General features: G+C 46.6%; 1 protein-coding gene across 2 annotated transcripts; it reads left to right on the forward strand.

The window, feature by feature from the left end:
* Positions 1 to 7: 7 nt before the first annotated feature.
* On the forward strand, positions 8 to 9,535 carry LOC113485882. Of its 2 annotated transcripts, XM_026859308.1 has the most exons (3): positions 8 to 350; positions 496 to 579; positions 8,382 to 9,535. In XM_026859308.1, the coding sequence occupies exons 1-3, from the start codon at positions 84 to 86 to the stop codon at positions 8,787 to 8,789; spliced, it is 759 nt and encodes a 252-aa protein (XP_026715109.1). In that variant the 5' UTR covers positions 8 to 83; the 3' UTR covers positions 8,790 to 9,535. The 2 variants fall into 2 exon arrangements, 1 of the variants encoding a protein (XP_026715109.1); XR_003399490.1 differs by lacking the exon at positions 8,382 to 9,535 and adding an exon at positions 5,949 to 6,864 and having other exon boundaries at positions 8 to 579.
* The last annotated feature ends 5,040 nt before the right edge of the window (positions 9,536 to 14,575 follow it).

Below are 14,575 nucleotides of genomic sequence, written 5' to 3' on the forward strand. Positions count from 1 at the left end.
CGCCGGTCCCGCCGCCGCTTTTAGGGCCGCGTTTGTGGGGGGGGGCCGGGGAAGCGCCGCCGTTGGCACGGCTGACATTTGCCATGCGCAAACAACATGTACTTCAGCAAACAATTCAACCTTTCCGCATCCCCGCAGCCTGCTGGAAACTTGATGGGCTATTTTTCTCTTCTCCTCTTTCTCCTCTTGTTTATAACCGACGCTATCGCGCCTGCACGGCTCCCTCAATTTCATTATCTCTTCCTCCCAGATGGCCCGTATCGTTCCCTCCTTTGCAGGGTTTCTCTCTGCGCTTGCCTCTGCTCCTTCCCCTGCTCTCCACAGCTCTCCATCCCTCCCCCTGCTCACAGGTGATGTTCCCAAGCGCTCGGTCCCAACAGCTTCTCCTCGCCTCGCGCCCCTCAGCCCCTTCTCTCCCTTGTCCGCTTTCTCCCTGCAGCCACCCGGGCCCCGATGTGCCTCCCGCTTCCCTAAACCCCCTTCACTGTTTTCCAGGTGAGCCTTTTCCAGCGGCCTTTCCTCCAGCGGCGCTTCTTACCTAACAGCGAGTCCCTTCCCCTCCGAAGACGACACCGTTTGGTAAAACACACTCACTTTCTTTTAAAATAGCTGTAGAAAATAGTGGCTGCACATTTACTGGAACTGAAACCTGTATTTTTTTTCCATTCCCTTTGTAAAGATGTTACTTATTGTGCACCAACCATGCTGTAAAATGTGTTTTTATTATCATTATTATTATTTTGAAGAAATGTGTATTTTCTGATGTACTCAAATACCAAAATAATCTATAACAAAAAAGTCCAATCAATAGCGGTAATTGTTTTGGTTTTGCTATGACAGAGCTGTCTCGAATTCCAACTAATGGTGCAGCTGATCAATATTTTATAGCGAGTGCTGCTTACCATGCCACTCTTACGTAAACATTGTTAGGAAGAAAGAAATCCCTTAGCTGACAGAGCAGAAGCGAAGGATGGCCTCCTGGGCTTGGCTATTAATTGATAAATTTACTAAGACTTCTTTGCAACCTTTTTATTGATTCTAAACGTACTTTAAGTTACATTTTACTTCATAAAGGATGATGAATTTATTTAACCTGGAGGACTAAATAAGTGCAACACTTCCAGGGATTCAAAGACATTGTAGAAATTTGGAGGAAAAAGGAAAAAAGTTTTTTACCTCAATGGCAAAGAATTGAAGTAAAACTACGTGTGCTTTTTAACGTTGTTCTGTAAACTTGTATGATTATCTTGTTGTAGAGATCGGGTGATTTGAACTTTGAGATGTGAGAGGTACTGGAATTCCAGCATAAATTTTTGTAGCCTTTCTTTTTATGATTGTATTGGCTTATTATCCTTACTCAGCTGCCAGTCTGGATCCTTATTTCCTTAACGCTCCTCCGAAAAGAGCTAAAATACTGGGGGAAGAGGAAATTATTTAAGCCCTTATTGTTTCTAATGATTTACCACTGAGTATGTGGTTGAAAAGGACACCAGGGTACATTTTCCTCCAGCTGAAGATGTGACTTTTCCTCTGATACCAAAAAAGTCATGATTTCCTTCAGTTCTTTGGTCCAGGGTGATTAAGAGTCCATGGGTAGTAAATAAGTAAAATGTGTTTGCCTAGAGTGTAGTAAAAGTTGGGGGCCTTCAGTTTGGTATTTATTCCTGAAACTTGCTTGGGTAGGCTTTAATTTTCATCTAAAATGAAGATGCGGGATGGTTACCTTCATTCAGGGTAAAACGCTGGGCGGTGGTTTGTGTGTGTAGAGCAGTAAGGGTGCCCGGGCGGCGGTTCAGGGCTGTGTGTGCTGCACAGAGAGTTCATGTGCACGGGTGGGCGCATGCGGCCAGAGGCTGCTCACGCCTTTCCCTGCGTGCACGCAGGAGAGAGCGATGCTTCGGGCGTGGGGGTGCGTCTGTGCGGGAGGCAGAGGACAGGCAGAGGCAAAACTCTGAGAAGCAAGAGAAGTGTGTTTTGTTCCCCCTGCGCTCAGTAAAGCAGGACTTTGTATGGTCTTAGAATAAACAGAATCACATCAAAGATACTGGCTACATCACAAGTTTTAACTAATTGACCCACATGATCCCAAATTTTGTCTGGCTACTAGTCAGAGACTGCTTTTGATCTCCGCTGATGAAGTAGTCTCCTCTTTCCCAGCTTTCGTTTACTGGCTTGAAGGACAGTGAAATGGGACTGAAGAAGACATCTGACTTGCCAAAACCCTCCTTTGGTAAGCTTCAGATCCTGATTTTGAGACTGTTCAGAATCCTTGCTCCCCCGAGGAAGTTCCCATTAGGTTTGTTACTCATAGACTCCCATCCTGCTCCTTCTTTTGATCTTTTGGGTGAAAACCTCACCCAACACTCGCCAGCCCAGCCATTCCCCAGCTGCCTGTGTCACATTCGCTGTGTACCTAGCAGGGAGCACAGTTACCTTGGAGCCGCTTTTGTCAGCTCTGCGCCAGCTGGGAAGGACCTAGTGCTGCCTCCTGAAAGACTGAGTTTTTAAAGTCAGGTGTTGTGTCATGGACACTACTACTCTTTCACTTTGCTTTTGTCATGAAGATTTTTCTCCATTGGATTCAAGAAGCAGATTAAATACATGTAAGCAGTAATCAAGAAATGCCAGTGATGCTTGTATATATTTCAAGTGTGAATAGTATTTGTCTTAGAGGGCAAGAAGTGGTTTGAAGTTGTATCTGTTATTTTCCCCCCTGCATTCTGGTTTGTTTTTATCCAGGAGGAGTTTAACTCCATGGAATATAATACCCCCAGCATGTCCCTCTAAGGCAAGAATCTGTGTGGGTAATGTTAGTAGCATCCTTTACAGTAGATGCTTCCTCTTGCTCACTTTCTAAGCAACCCCAGTTAGCACATCTTGGTAGAGCTGGGAGCTACCACACAGTATTGATTTTGAGTCCCGGGTTCATTTTAGTGTCTGGTAGTTTGCGGTTCTGCTGTTTTCCTGCAGAGATCTCCGACCACCCTTCCAAAATACTCTGTGACTGGTTTCCTTTCTCAGAGACCGAATGAGAGGAAATATTTGACAGAGCAATAGCTGGGCAAATGCGTATCCTACTTGCACATTTCTTTTAACTTGTTGCCACTAAATATACATATTTAGTCTATAGAACTGGATTTACTTCCCTTCTCAGAGGCACAGCTTTGTCAGCTCTAACGATTAGCTTTTGTTTGACGTTCATAATATTGTACTTCGTTTATCTGATGGAGCTGTGTGGAACTATTTAGGGGGGTTCTGAAGTGTGACAACCCACATGATGCTTTTTTAGACTTCACAAACTGCCTTCACGAGGCAGAAGAATATGACATGGGAACTGCTGGCTAGAACAACGGCGCATATTAATCCCAGTATAGTTGGTGGAGTTGGGGAGCAGGAATGCTGTTTAGAAATTATTGTACGTTGTCAAAGGAAAACTTACAGCCTGAAAGGAAAGGCATCCTGGATGCCATGGGTGGAGACTATGGATCCTGTCTGGCTCTGCAAACAGTATAAATATTAGAGGAAAATATGTTAAAACCTGTTTCATCCATCCACAGACAGAAAGGCTCAAGTGAGACAGCCCGGATGCCCCATTCCCTGCTTTCTTACCTTAATAAATAGCAGGATCTCACTTTCTGACAGATTTCTGTGTCTGCATCCTTGCTGATGTGTGCAGCATTCACTATGAGCTTTGTTTTAAATCCTGGTAACCTCTAGGTGAAAGAACTCTTGTTATGGATTTAAAAAAATCCAACAGCTTTTCTGAATTCAGTTCACAGACTAACGGGTAAACATTAGCAAATATTTTGGAGGATTGTTACTTCTCCATGGTTTTTAAAATTAGAAAAGTATCATGATGCTTATTTCACTTTACCATAAAAGAAGAGCACAAGGATTACCTTTGACATCTTTTCCATATGAAGCCACGGAAGCTGAGTAAGTGGTGCATTCTTCTCACTTCCTCAGGGGAGACAGGTTGGTTTCGTGTTCTGTATTTTCATTCTTCTGAAACTGAAGTTCATATTATTCATATTACTGACACCATTTCATCCCCCGGATGGGATGCACAGACAAAATAAGTGAGTAAGCAGTAGAAGAGCTTTTTATGGGACTTGGACTTCCAGAGGAAGGATAAAACCTGGCCCAGGTGAGTGGGGATCACGGTTCTCCTTGCAGGCTGTGTGGTCATGGCCTTCTATGCTGAAAGCAGTTCAGACTGTACCACCATACAATTGGCAAAATGTCTGCCACCAGGAGGTGGCTTCACTCAAATATACATTTCTGTAAGATGAAGACAAAATTTATTGCTCATTCCATTCATAACCAGAAGTTCCCCTGGCTTGCCAAGCTGCTGAATCAGCTTGGGTACCTCACTCTTGAGTCAGCAAAGCCTGAAATAGAAACTTGCTCTGTTTCCGAAGAGAGGAAGTACCACTGTTGTCTGCAAATACAGCCACATCTAACATGCTTTTGTACCTATGAACACTCAGTGGAGGAACTTGCATGACACTCTGCTTCTTTAAAAAAAAAAAAAAAAAAAAAAAAAGGCGTTTTCCTACTTGAAATAGGAGTGCTAAGATTGCTATGGATGGGGCTGTCTGGGCATGGAAGCACCAAGGAATAAACAGCAGGAGAACTGCACAAGCAGCAGTCATTGATGGCACTAGACCAGCCCAGCACCAGGCCCCCACTCCATCTACCTGCAGCCTCTTGGGACATTCAAATTAGGGAGACAAGGGACCGGCTACAGCCAGGCTAAAGCAAAGGCTTAATCCATTCAGAAACGATGACAAGAAGACAGGCTAGAAGCTATAAAACACTGATTGGAGATCAGCTACAGCAGCGCTCACCCGGGATTCCCAAAGGAGAGTTGAGTCACTCTCGCTGCCATGCTGTAACTCCGCTTTATAGCACAGCGTAAAATAGCAAAAAACAGTGAAAATGACCAACAGTTGTAGTCAAATAGTGGGAAGCAACACTGTAAAGTCATCAGCAGGACTTCCATGAGTAGGTGGCAGGCAGTGCAAAGGCATATAAAAATAGCCCTTATGTGATACAAATTAGGGAGGAGTTTCTGTGGGAAGATCCTGATGGAAAAGGGGAGTTCTCTTTTACAGGAGCCATAAAAGGACCCTCAGGACTAAATTATTCTAAACTAGACTAACTGTTCAGAACTAAACTAGCCTGAACTATTCATATAGTTAACTTACAGTCAAGTTTCCTCATAGGATTACACTTGGTACGGGATTTTCCTGCAGGACTATAATATAGAGAAAACGATACGGATTTGGAAAAAATGTCATTTCTGCAATGGCTGTGAACATTGCAATGCATGATTTTACCGTTTTCTGATTTTTTGCAACAGTGCAGTTGCAAATTGCAACATGTTTTATATTTGATGTTTTGGATTGTTCCACTGAAAAGAGGTGGGGATGCAACTTCACCAGCACAATTGCAGGCTTATGCAATCATCTTGTGCACACGCCGCTGGTTTGGAGGAAAGACCTGCTGCAAATCCACAGAAAACCCTAGCTAGGGGATTGTAAGTGCAGCAAGGAATTACACAACGTAAAACTTCTGCTGTGTGAGCACCAAGCCCTTTTTAAATTTAGGTTTTATAGGGAGAAGAGAATTGCTGTGGCATTTTTGTGACTTGATCCCTTGTCTTTGCAATAGAAAGGTGACCTCGAGCGCCGCTGAGCTGGGAATGGATCTGGTGAGAGCCATCGCTGTCTGAGCTGAGTAACAGAGCGTTCCCAACCGCATCCCCGAATAGATTCACTTTCTCTTCCCCTGGCTCAGGCTGTCGCAGTGTATTTTAACTACAGATCTGTTATTCTGCACTGTGGGTGCCAGAATCATTTAAGAAAAATAACCCAGCTCAGTAATATTGGATTTTTGGTGATTTTCTTTTTTTTTTTTTTTTTTTTTTTTTTTTTTTTCCCCAGAAACGGTAGAAGAGAGCAGTCTTCTCAGCTATACCCGAGATGTCACCCGTGTGGCTGCAATGCCAATGCTGTCTAGGAATATAGATGACCCCCCACTACTCCAGCCAGAGCAGATATATCGGAGCAATTTAGCAATGCTGTGACAAATGTGGAGTGGAAGGCATTGAGAAAGTCTTATATAAATTTTTAGCTTGTATTTAAGATGGTTTCTACACACTTGTGTTCTATAAGCTCGGGAAAAGTACACTGCTCCTGTCTGCAAATACAGGAACAAGTAATTATTTCCATTTATTGCTGTGGTGATAGGATTAACACTTTGATGAAAAAAGAAAAAATTATACAGGGCAATTGGACCCCTGCTATGTTAGTGTGGTGACTGAAATCGGCATGGCCCAACGCAGTCCACTGATTATTACTGCCAGCTGATAGATTTAGCATTTGTACTGATTAAAAACTGATTTAATTCTAAACCGGTTGCTGCTGCACTTCACGCTTTATGACTTAAAGGTTTTATTTATACTACACAAAGAAAAGACGCCAGTAACAAATTATCACTGAGGCTTCAGAATCAAGTACTTAAAAATTTCAAAAAGGTGACACCAATTTTTAGTATTTTGACACTCTTAAATAGTATCCGTGGAGTGCTTGATGCTTGCTGAGTATTTTGGACTTTTGCAGGGCTGTCAATGGACCATGAGTGCAAAAAGAGCAGGGAATACCTTCCAAATAATCATGTTTAGAGCTGAACATGAATGCATGTTTCTGCCACGTGCCTAGCTCTGTTTCCAGGGAACAAGATGGGAAGAAAATGTTGCTGAAAACACTGATGCATAACACTTTGGCAGAGATGGTTATCGCATCTCCTAGTCATTTTTACCTATGTTGCTGCCCTGACAACTGCAGTATATTATGGAAATAAAATGTGAAGTCACTCAGGTCTGGGTTCTGCTGCCTGTGGACAAGACAAATACATTAGATGCCTTTTGACAGAAGTAAGAGAAAACACATGCTTCTGCAATAAGGGAGAAATATTGGTGCTGGGGTACTGAAATCACAGCAAATATTTGTTAAAAAGGTCAGTTGGGGACAAAACAAAGTGGCATATAGGATGTAATGAAAGGTCATCGAGGGAGAAATTCAGTTCAACCCAGCAATTATTGACTAGATGCAATCAGGATTTAGGAACGGGGCCCTAATCCTTTTATAATCCAGGAATCTCCTTGAATTGGGTAATGGGATGACCAGCAGTCACCCTTGATAAACAAAAACCAAATAACCCTCATGCTTTGTGGCACGCACAAAATTCTTAATGGCAATCAGGAAAAACCATAACCCATCACAGGCTTTTAGGTAATTTCCCACCAAAGGTTTCCCCCAGGCTGCAGCTTTCGGAGGATCTGTGTGATCTGTACCTGCGTGCGAGAACTGCTCAGAGGTTATGTTTCAGTAGATTTAGGTAGCTGAGTTACCAAAGGATATCTCAAAAAGGGAATTTGGTGCAGACCAAGTTGGCTTCTGTGCTACTATGTGTGACCCCATCTCGTCACCACATGCATGAAACTGCTCCACATACAGTCTTTTAATTCGGTGAATTATTTCCTAGAACACTTAGAAAACAAATCAAGGAGCTGAAATTGCCTCTCAGTATTTCTTCAGTCCAAACAAACAAACAAGCAGATTGTGTGTCTTATGTGTCAAGTCAAAACATCTTGGTTATTAATATTAAACTCCTGGGTGCCTGAGGAACCTGCTCCTGAATAAGCTACAAAGTTGTATTGTGGCTAAAAATATTTTAAAAAGTCATTCCACCACATGCAACTGGTATTTCTGCAAGGTAGCAAGAGCAGCCTCTGCTCTGCCCGGCGAGGAGGGCTGTGCCGTGCAGTGACGTGCGGTGCCAGCGGCCAGCTCGTGTGCCCACGCCTCGCTGGCCACCAGCCAGCCTGGGCCCCTGTGAGGACACATCTGCCGAAGGGTGCCACACGCTCCTGCGAATCCTTGTGGGAGGCAGAGGCCCGTGGCCGTGCAGAGAAGAAAAAGCTCCAACCGTAAACTGGGAAAGTGAGGGCTGAGAAGCAGATTTTTTTGACTAAGTGGCATTTTCCTGTCTGCTTATTTCTCCTCTTCTACCATCCTCATTTCAGTTCCTTCCTCAGTTTTAGCTCCATGGAAGAGCAGAGAAAATATTCTATTCCCCTTTCATGGTTGTACCATATTTATTAAATCCCATTTTATATAACCCAAATAATGATTTCCATGGTTTATTTTTTATCTGGACCATTTAAGCTCTTAACCTGGATCTCCTTCTTCCTTTTTTTGTTGCACTCTGTTCAAACTCAAGGCGCATGCCGTAGTCCTTTAGAGGCAATTTGCCTTGAATGGGTGTGTTGAATTGTAACCAGGTTTTCATCCTGCCCTGTCTTCCCTTCACAGCCATGCTGCTTAGACCAGGGGGCACCGAGTTTATTGCTTTGCTACAGCCTCAAACTTCTTACAAGCCAGAAATGTGGGCAGGGCTCTCGGAGAGATTATCATTTTCCTAACCTCAGCCAGACTGCAAACCAGCCCGCAACCCACCTTCTTCCCCTGAACAAGCAGCATGCTTCGCTAACCACGGAAACTTCAGCAACACGGAGTCGCTGCCTTGATATTCCCGGCAAGGCACAGCATGGCACGGCACGGCACGGCATGGCACGGCAGCAATGCTTTAGCCCCATTCCTGGGTGGATGTCTCTCTCTTGGAAGGAACAGAACTTCAGCCTGGAGCCCACCCCTGCTGCGTCGCTCAGCATCCTGGGAGAGGATGAACACGTAGAGTTTGGAGGCCGAGGTCTCATTTAAATTAGGCTAAAAAATTAACACCCCATTTATAGGAATAAAGGATGCTCCTGGTGCCTACAGATATTGCTTTATTTAGAGACTGTGGTGGTAGAGGACTTTTATGTACAGCAAATAATAACTGTCTTTAATTAGCTTTATTTACACAGTAGATGTCAACGTTGAACTCTCTAAATTAAAAGGGCAGAATGTCCTTAGTGGAAAAAGTGATTTTTGAAGCCTTACAACTTAAAAACAGCAGGAAGGTTTTTGCTCAGGCTGCCTGGGGAGAAAAATCACCTTTGGCTCAACAAAACAGGAAGAATTTCAAGCCCACAGCAGAAGTTTTTCAAGAAACTAATGAAAATGGAGGATTATAGTTTAAACTGTTTTGCAATCGCTGGCCTCAATCCTGCACTTTTCAGACACGCTTAACTTTATATACATGGTTAGTTTTCCTGACCTGTACAGGATTATTTACATGTGTAGATATAAGTACATGCTTGAGTGTTTACAGAGTGGATTTTAAGCTACAGCATTTGTTACTGAAAAAAATGACATTATGTCAAGATCTCCATAATTGGCTCATTGAGAATCTTTATGTCAGGAAAAAAAAAAAAAAAAAGCTGAGAAATTCAGGAATTAAGATTCTTGAGGCAGTCTCAGATCTGCTCCTTCATATGAATAGGATCTTTTTTTTTGTGCCAGATCACAGCACTGGGCCACAAAACTTATTTATCAGCTTTATATAAAAACCCGACACCTTTATATAGTTTGAATGTACTGCTCATAGGAAGATACTGTCTGCATTTCTTTCTGCTCTCTAATATATATCAAAGTTTTAAAAAGTATGTTTGGCCACTAGCTGAGACTGATATTTTTCCTCTCATCAATGGAAAGCAACTAATTGAAAATAGATTATTTTAAAATTATTTTTAATTTATTTTTTTAAAATATCATGGGACTATATTCTACCTGTCATGAAGCCACCTATTGAAACCCCCTGAAACAGGAATAAATCACCTCTGCAAACTGTAGTTCTGCCGTTTATCGCCTTGTTTCTGTGAAGAAGCCAAACTGCCATTAAGCTGACTCACATTTTGGCATTTTGTGTTTATATACAAGATGACGATGTTTGCAAGCAATGGGAAAAAAAAAGTCGTTCATCGGCACTGCAGTCCTGGCAAAGTCTTTCCCTTCTCTGTGGCGGCGGCAGAGCCTGGGGACGTGGCCAGAGCCCCAGTCTGGCGCGGGTACTGTTGCTGTTGCTCTTTGCCACCCGGTGCCGGGTGAAGCCGGGGCGTTCCTGCAATTCCCCGGGTTTCACCCCAGACCCACTCCTCGGCCATCACCGCCTGCTGTGTCCCCAGCTGTCCAGGCTCTGCAGCTGCCAGAGAGCCAGATCTCCCTGAATTTAGGCACGCCTGGTGCTTCCCCATCCCTCCCCATCCACCCTGACCCTCTGACCCTGTGCGGTTCTGCCAGCGTCCTTCGTGGCTCTGAAAAGCCACCTTCGGTTCTCAGGACACTTTTCACTTGATCTTTATCATACCAGGTCCAAAATATTCAACATGGTATTCCTGGCACCAGTATCTTACTTGCCATAGGATTTATTTTTCCTTGCTGCCCCTCTTTATCTCCAAATCTCTCACCCTAAGTCTTATCTTGGATTTTTTTGCCTTTCCCCAGGCAATATCAGGACTTTAAGGACCTGCTGTGGAAAGGACGGGGACGCTGGCCACACTGTTTCCAACCTGCCATGGCGTGGCATACCTAGCTCTATGTTGCTGTCACCCTGCCCTGTCTCTCCTGGCATTCCTGAGATTTTAACTGCAGCTTCCGGCTGTGTCTCAGTCCTGTCAGTCCTGGAGAGAGGCAGAGGAGGGTCCCCCTTCATCCCCCACCAGCATGGCTCCTCTCAGTGTCCTCTGGCCAAGGCTGACCCATCATCACCAGCCCCACGTCCCACCCCATGGCATCCTGCCTTGTCCTTCACTGGGGAAGAACCTCATCTGGAATAACCCAGGTGGACACCTCCATGGGAAAACCCTCTGCCGTTGCAGTAACCATCCCACCGTTCTGCTTTGCACTTGTTGGCTCAGCTCTGCCACAGACCTCGGGGCTGCGCCAGGCCCGGTGGGATCAACAGCCAGGGCTGACACTTTGGGAGTGTTTGGCTGAGGTCAGGCACCGTTGACAGAAGCAGGAGCAGGTCTCAGCTGCTGAAAAACCCATCCAGGTCTGCTGCAAGGTGGAAACAAGTTCAATGCTTTATGTTGGGGCAATTGCAACCCATCATCAAGCTGAAAGCGCAGAGCATTCGGTTTTCTACTGATGGAGAGGAGTGGGGTTCTGTGGGCAGACCCAGAATTTCTCAACACTTCTTCAAAGTTTCTAAAATTCTTCAATTTTCTGCTTGAATGAGACAAAAAGATTTGTTGAAGCAGGATTAAATGTTTCATCTGGGGGTGCTGGCAAACATGGTGTGCCCTGGCCCTGCCTATTCCTGGCATCCCTGCGGGATGTGGGGTCCAAAGGCACCTCCCAGCTGTGCTGTGCTCCTCTGGCTGACGGAGGTGAAGAGGCCAAGCTGGAGGGAGCGTCTGGCTTCACAGTGCCAGCAGGGAGCTGGCACCCCTCCTGCCAGCACCCCTTCCCTAGGTCCCAGCAGCTCATCACAGTGTCAGCAGGTACCAAGAGCACCCGGCTCCCAGCAGCCCGGTGGGTTGAGGGCCCTCTCTGTGCTCCACTAATGATTTTACTGGGGCGCTTAGTGCTCATGTTCCCAGCTTTACCAACAAGTCTCCTCCCTGGCAGAGCTTTAGCACTGAGCTCCGACTGGGTATGGCTTGTACCCTACCCCAGTGCAGGCTACAAAGGAGCAAAGGAGTGAAGAAAGCATCAGGGACCAACTAGGTGAGCAAGTACCCGGAGCACAGCCTTGATTTTAGTCGCGGCTGGGGCTGCAGCTGCAGCTGACACAAAATTTCCATGGGTTGCAATGGGTCAGAGGCAGCTGGGGCTCCTTTCCTCCCTGCTTGAGCCCTCGCTGTCGGGAGCTGCGGGCACAATTAAGGAGAAATAGCAATGTATGGGTCATGGGAAGAGGGAAAACAGGAGTGCTTGGCCAGCCGAAGAGGAAATGGTGGGACACAGATGTCCATGGAAAGCTGAAGCCACTTACAGAGGATGCATTTACTCCTATTTCCTTCCACCATGGCTTAATTGCAATGTTTTTTAATGACAGGTAGGACAGGAGCTGGGCTTCTGCCTAAGCACTTCTCCGTCCTGCATAAAAGCTCTGAATTTAATATTAACAACAATTAATCACAGCTACCAGGAAGCAGCCAGCAGCATTCCCTGCCCCCAGGAGCGCTGGGTTCACATCCTCAGCCCCATTAATTCCCATCTCCAGGCAAACGGCACTGGAGGGTCACCGGGAAGCAAGGGGCTTCCCGATCCTGCTGAATTTGGGTTCAGAGGTGAAGTGGTAGTGGCACTGGCACACCCTGCCCATCCTTTCTGACAGCCTTTGCTGTGAGTACAGGTGGTTTCGGACACTCTGTCTCTCCTGTGAGTAGGAAATGGCTGCTCACCCACCCGTGTATCATTTTCTCTCCTTGTGTCCCGAAAGACAGCTGGGATAATTCCAGGTCACAGCAGGCTGGCTGAGCTAGGTCAGATCTCAGGTTTGCCAGGACATTGCTGTATTTTTCCTGTTCTTGGTACCACAACTCCCTCTCTCATTAGTAGCACTAACTGCTCGTTGCATTTTTGCATACATGTATTAGTATTTCAGAACAGCTCATTTTTGCATCCTGTAATTAAATGACCACTAATGAACACGTTGTATAAGGAACAGCCAAATGAGATAATCCGTGCAGGACTGCTGGACATATATATAATAATTGCATGGGAATTCACTATAACATACACCAAACTGCCTCCCGTGCTGCACAGGCTCTTGCCCGGGAGAAGGCAGCATGTGGGCACCCAGCAATCTCTCCGGTCTCCCCAGCTGAAACTCTTCCAGCTCTTAGCAGCGAAGTAGTGATGAAACCTGGGACCTGAGGGCTGGGGATGGTGTGAGCCAGGGTGCCCTCTGGGCCACAGAAAGCTTGGAAGTCCCAGAAAGGAGGGACTTGCGTGACAGGAGGGTTTTGTTTGCTCCGGGGTCCATAAATGCTGGCTTGAGGCGGTGAGGTGAGCTGCTGCCAGTGGGGGGGTGCAGTGGGGAGGGCACCAGCCCCAGCACTGTGCTGGTCACCAGGCTGGGCAGATTTTGGGGGCCACATGGGAAGGGAGCAAGTGGCTTCATAAACATGCCATGTCCACTGGGGTCTTGCAACTGCAGCACAGGGCATTTCGGGGGCAAGGTTTGGTGGGGTTTTGGCCCCAGCAGTGAGTGCAGGGGGACAGGAGGGGACAGGCTGGATGGGGATGGTGGCACAGGGAGACCTCCACTGTGCTGCAGGTGGAGCAGTGGGGCTCCTCCCCTGGCTCCCAACAGACCTTTATAGAGGTTTTAAGTCCTTTCCCCATGAAAGGGGCAATGAATCTCCACATTCCCTATAGGCAGTTGCTGCTACCAGAAGGCACGTGCTCTGCCACAGAGTGCTTCTGGATGCACAGGTGCGGAGTTCGGCTCATGACTGCAGGAATCTCTGGCCTTGAGCTCACAACAAGAAAAAACAATCTGCTCAGGCACCCCCTCCTTGTCTCTCCCTACAATGTGCAGTGTGATGCCTATAAAAACCCAGAAATAAAATTGACATAATCGCAAATGAGCCACAGGGATACAGAATATTTTCATCCCTGAAAGACAGTGATGCTGCTGAGTGGTTGACATTGTGGAGGGCAACCAAAGGGGACTGTAAATCCCTTGGCTTGTGTTTTACTATTGGCAATGCCACTGCCAGGCTCTGGGAGACCTTTGGGAAACCTGCTCGAGGCTCCCGTTGGTGGACACAGGCAGGATCTGGCCACCGCTGGGCTCTCAGCAGCACCAGTGGCTCTTCCCCAGTGATGTCTCTAAGATAAATGTTTCTCTTTTCCATCCAAGAGATACAGCAGAGCTGCTGCCAGCACCGTGTCTCAGTGGAATCAGTTTTCGTTTTGCCAGGAGCGTTACCGGCTCATGATTCACATCTTTACAGCAGCTTTGGAAGGAAAATGTGCTTCTCACCAGGCAGACCTTCACGCACATTGAGATGCCACAGTTTTTCCAGACTTTCCAGAGGAAGCCACAGCCAAGTGAGACATTCCTTCTCCTCTTCCAGCTTTCTTGGAACAACCTTCTTTGATTAGTGAGTGAGACAGATAGTTGGAAAGACAGACAGACAGACAGGCAGTAGGGTTATAATAAGCAGTTTGCATGAGCCCCAGCCTCCGGTGGGGTGGTGCCTCCATCCGCCTCTTGCTGGGAGGCTGCTGAGAGTCCCTGTTGTTTGCTGTGGTCCCCAACCCCCTGCTCCTCCTCCAGGGTCCCCAAATCTTTGTCCTCCTCCGCGGTCCCTAACCTCCTGCCCTCCTCCATGGCCCTCAATCCCCTGTTCTCTTCCACAGCCCTCAAGCCCCTTCCCTCCTCCATGGTCCCTGACCCCCTGCCCTCCTCCTTGGCCCTCAAGACCCTGCCCTCTGCTGTGGACCTGAACCCCCTGCCTTTCTCCGTGGTCCTGGACCCCCTGCCCTCTGCAATGGTCCCCAACCCCCTGCCTCCCGCCACAGTCCCCAATCCCCTTCCCTCCGCCGCGGACCTGGAGCCGGGTGGTGCAGGCCCTGCTCTGCAGCACTGCTCCTGCCCTGTCTCT

The sequence above is a fragment of the Athene cunicularia genome, assembly GCF_003259725.1.
Source record: "Athene cunicularia isolate RWA chromosome 14 unlocalized genomic scaffold, athCun1 chr14_part1, whole genome shotgun sequence".
Classification (NCBI taxonomy): domain Eukaryota; kingdom Metazoa; phylum Chordata; class Aves; order Strigiformes; family Strigidae; genus Athene; species Athene cunicularia.

What these genes read in the sequence shown, in the direction of transcription:
- LOC113485882 (XM_026859308.1), top strand. Translation starts at nt 84, where the DNA reads ATGCGCAAACAACATGTACTTCAGCAAACAATTCAACCTTTCCGCATC. An exon ending in ATCCCTCCCCCTGCTCACAG is followed by an intron (nt 351 to 495) that starts GTGATGTTCCCA and finishes ACTGTTTTCCAG; the next exon opens with GTGAGCCTTTTCCAGCGGCC. An exon ending in TCCGAAGACGACACCGTTTG is followed by an intron (nt 580 to 8,381) that starts GTAAAACACACT and finishes TTCCCTTCACAG; the next exon opens with CCATGCTGCTTAGACCAGGG.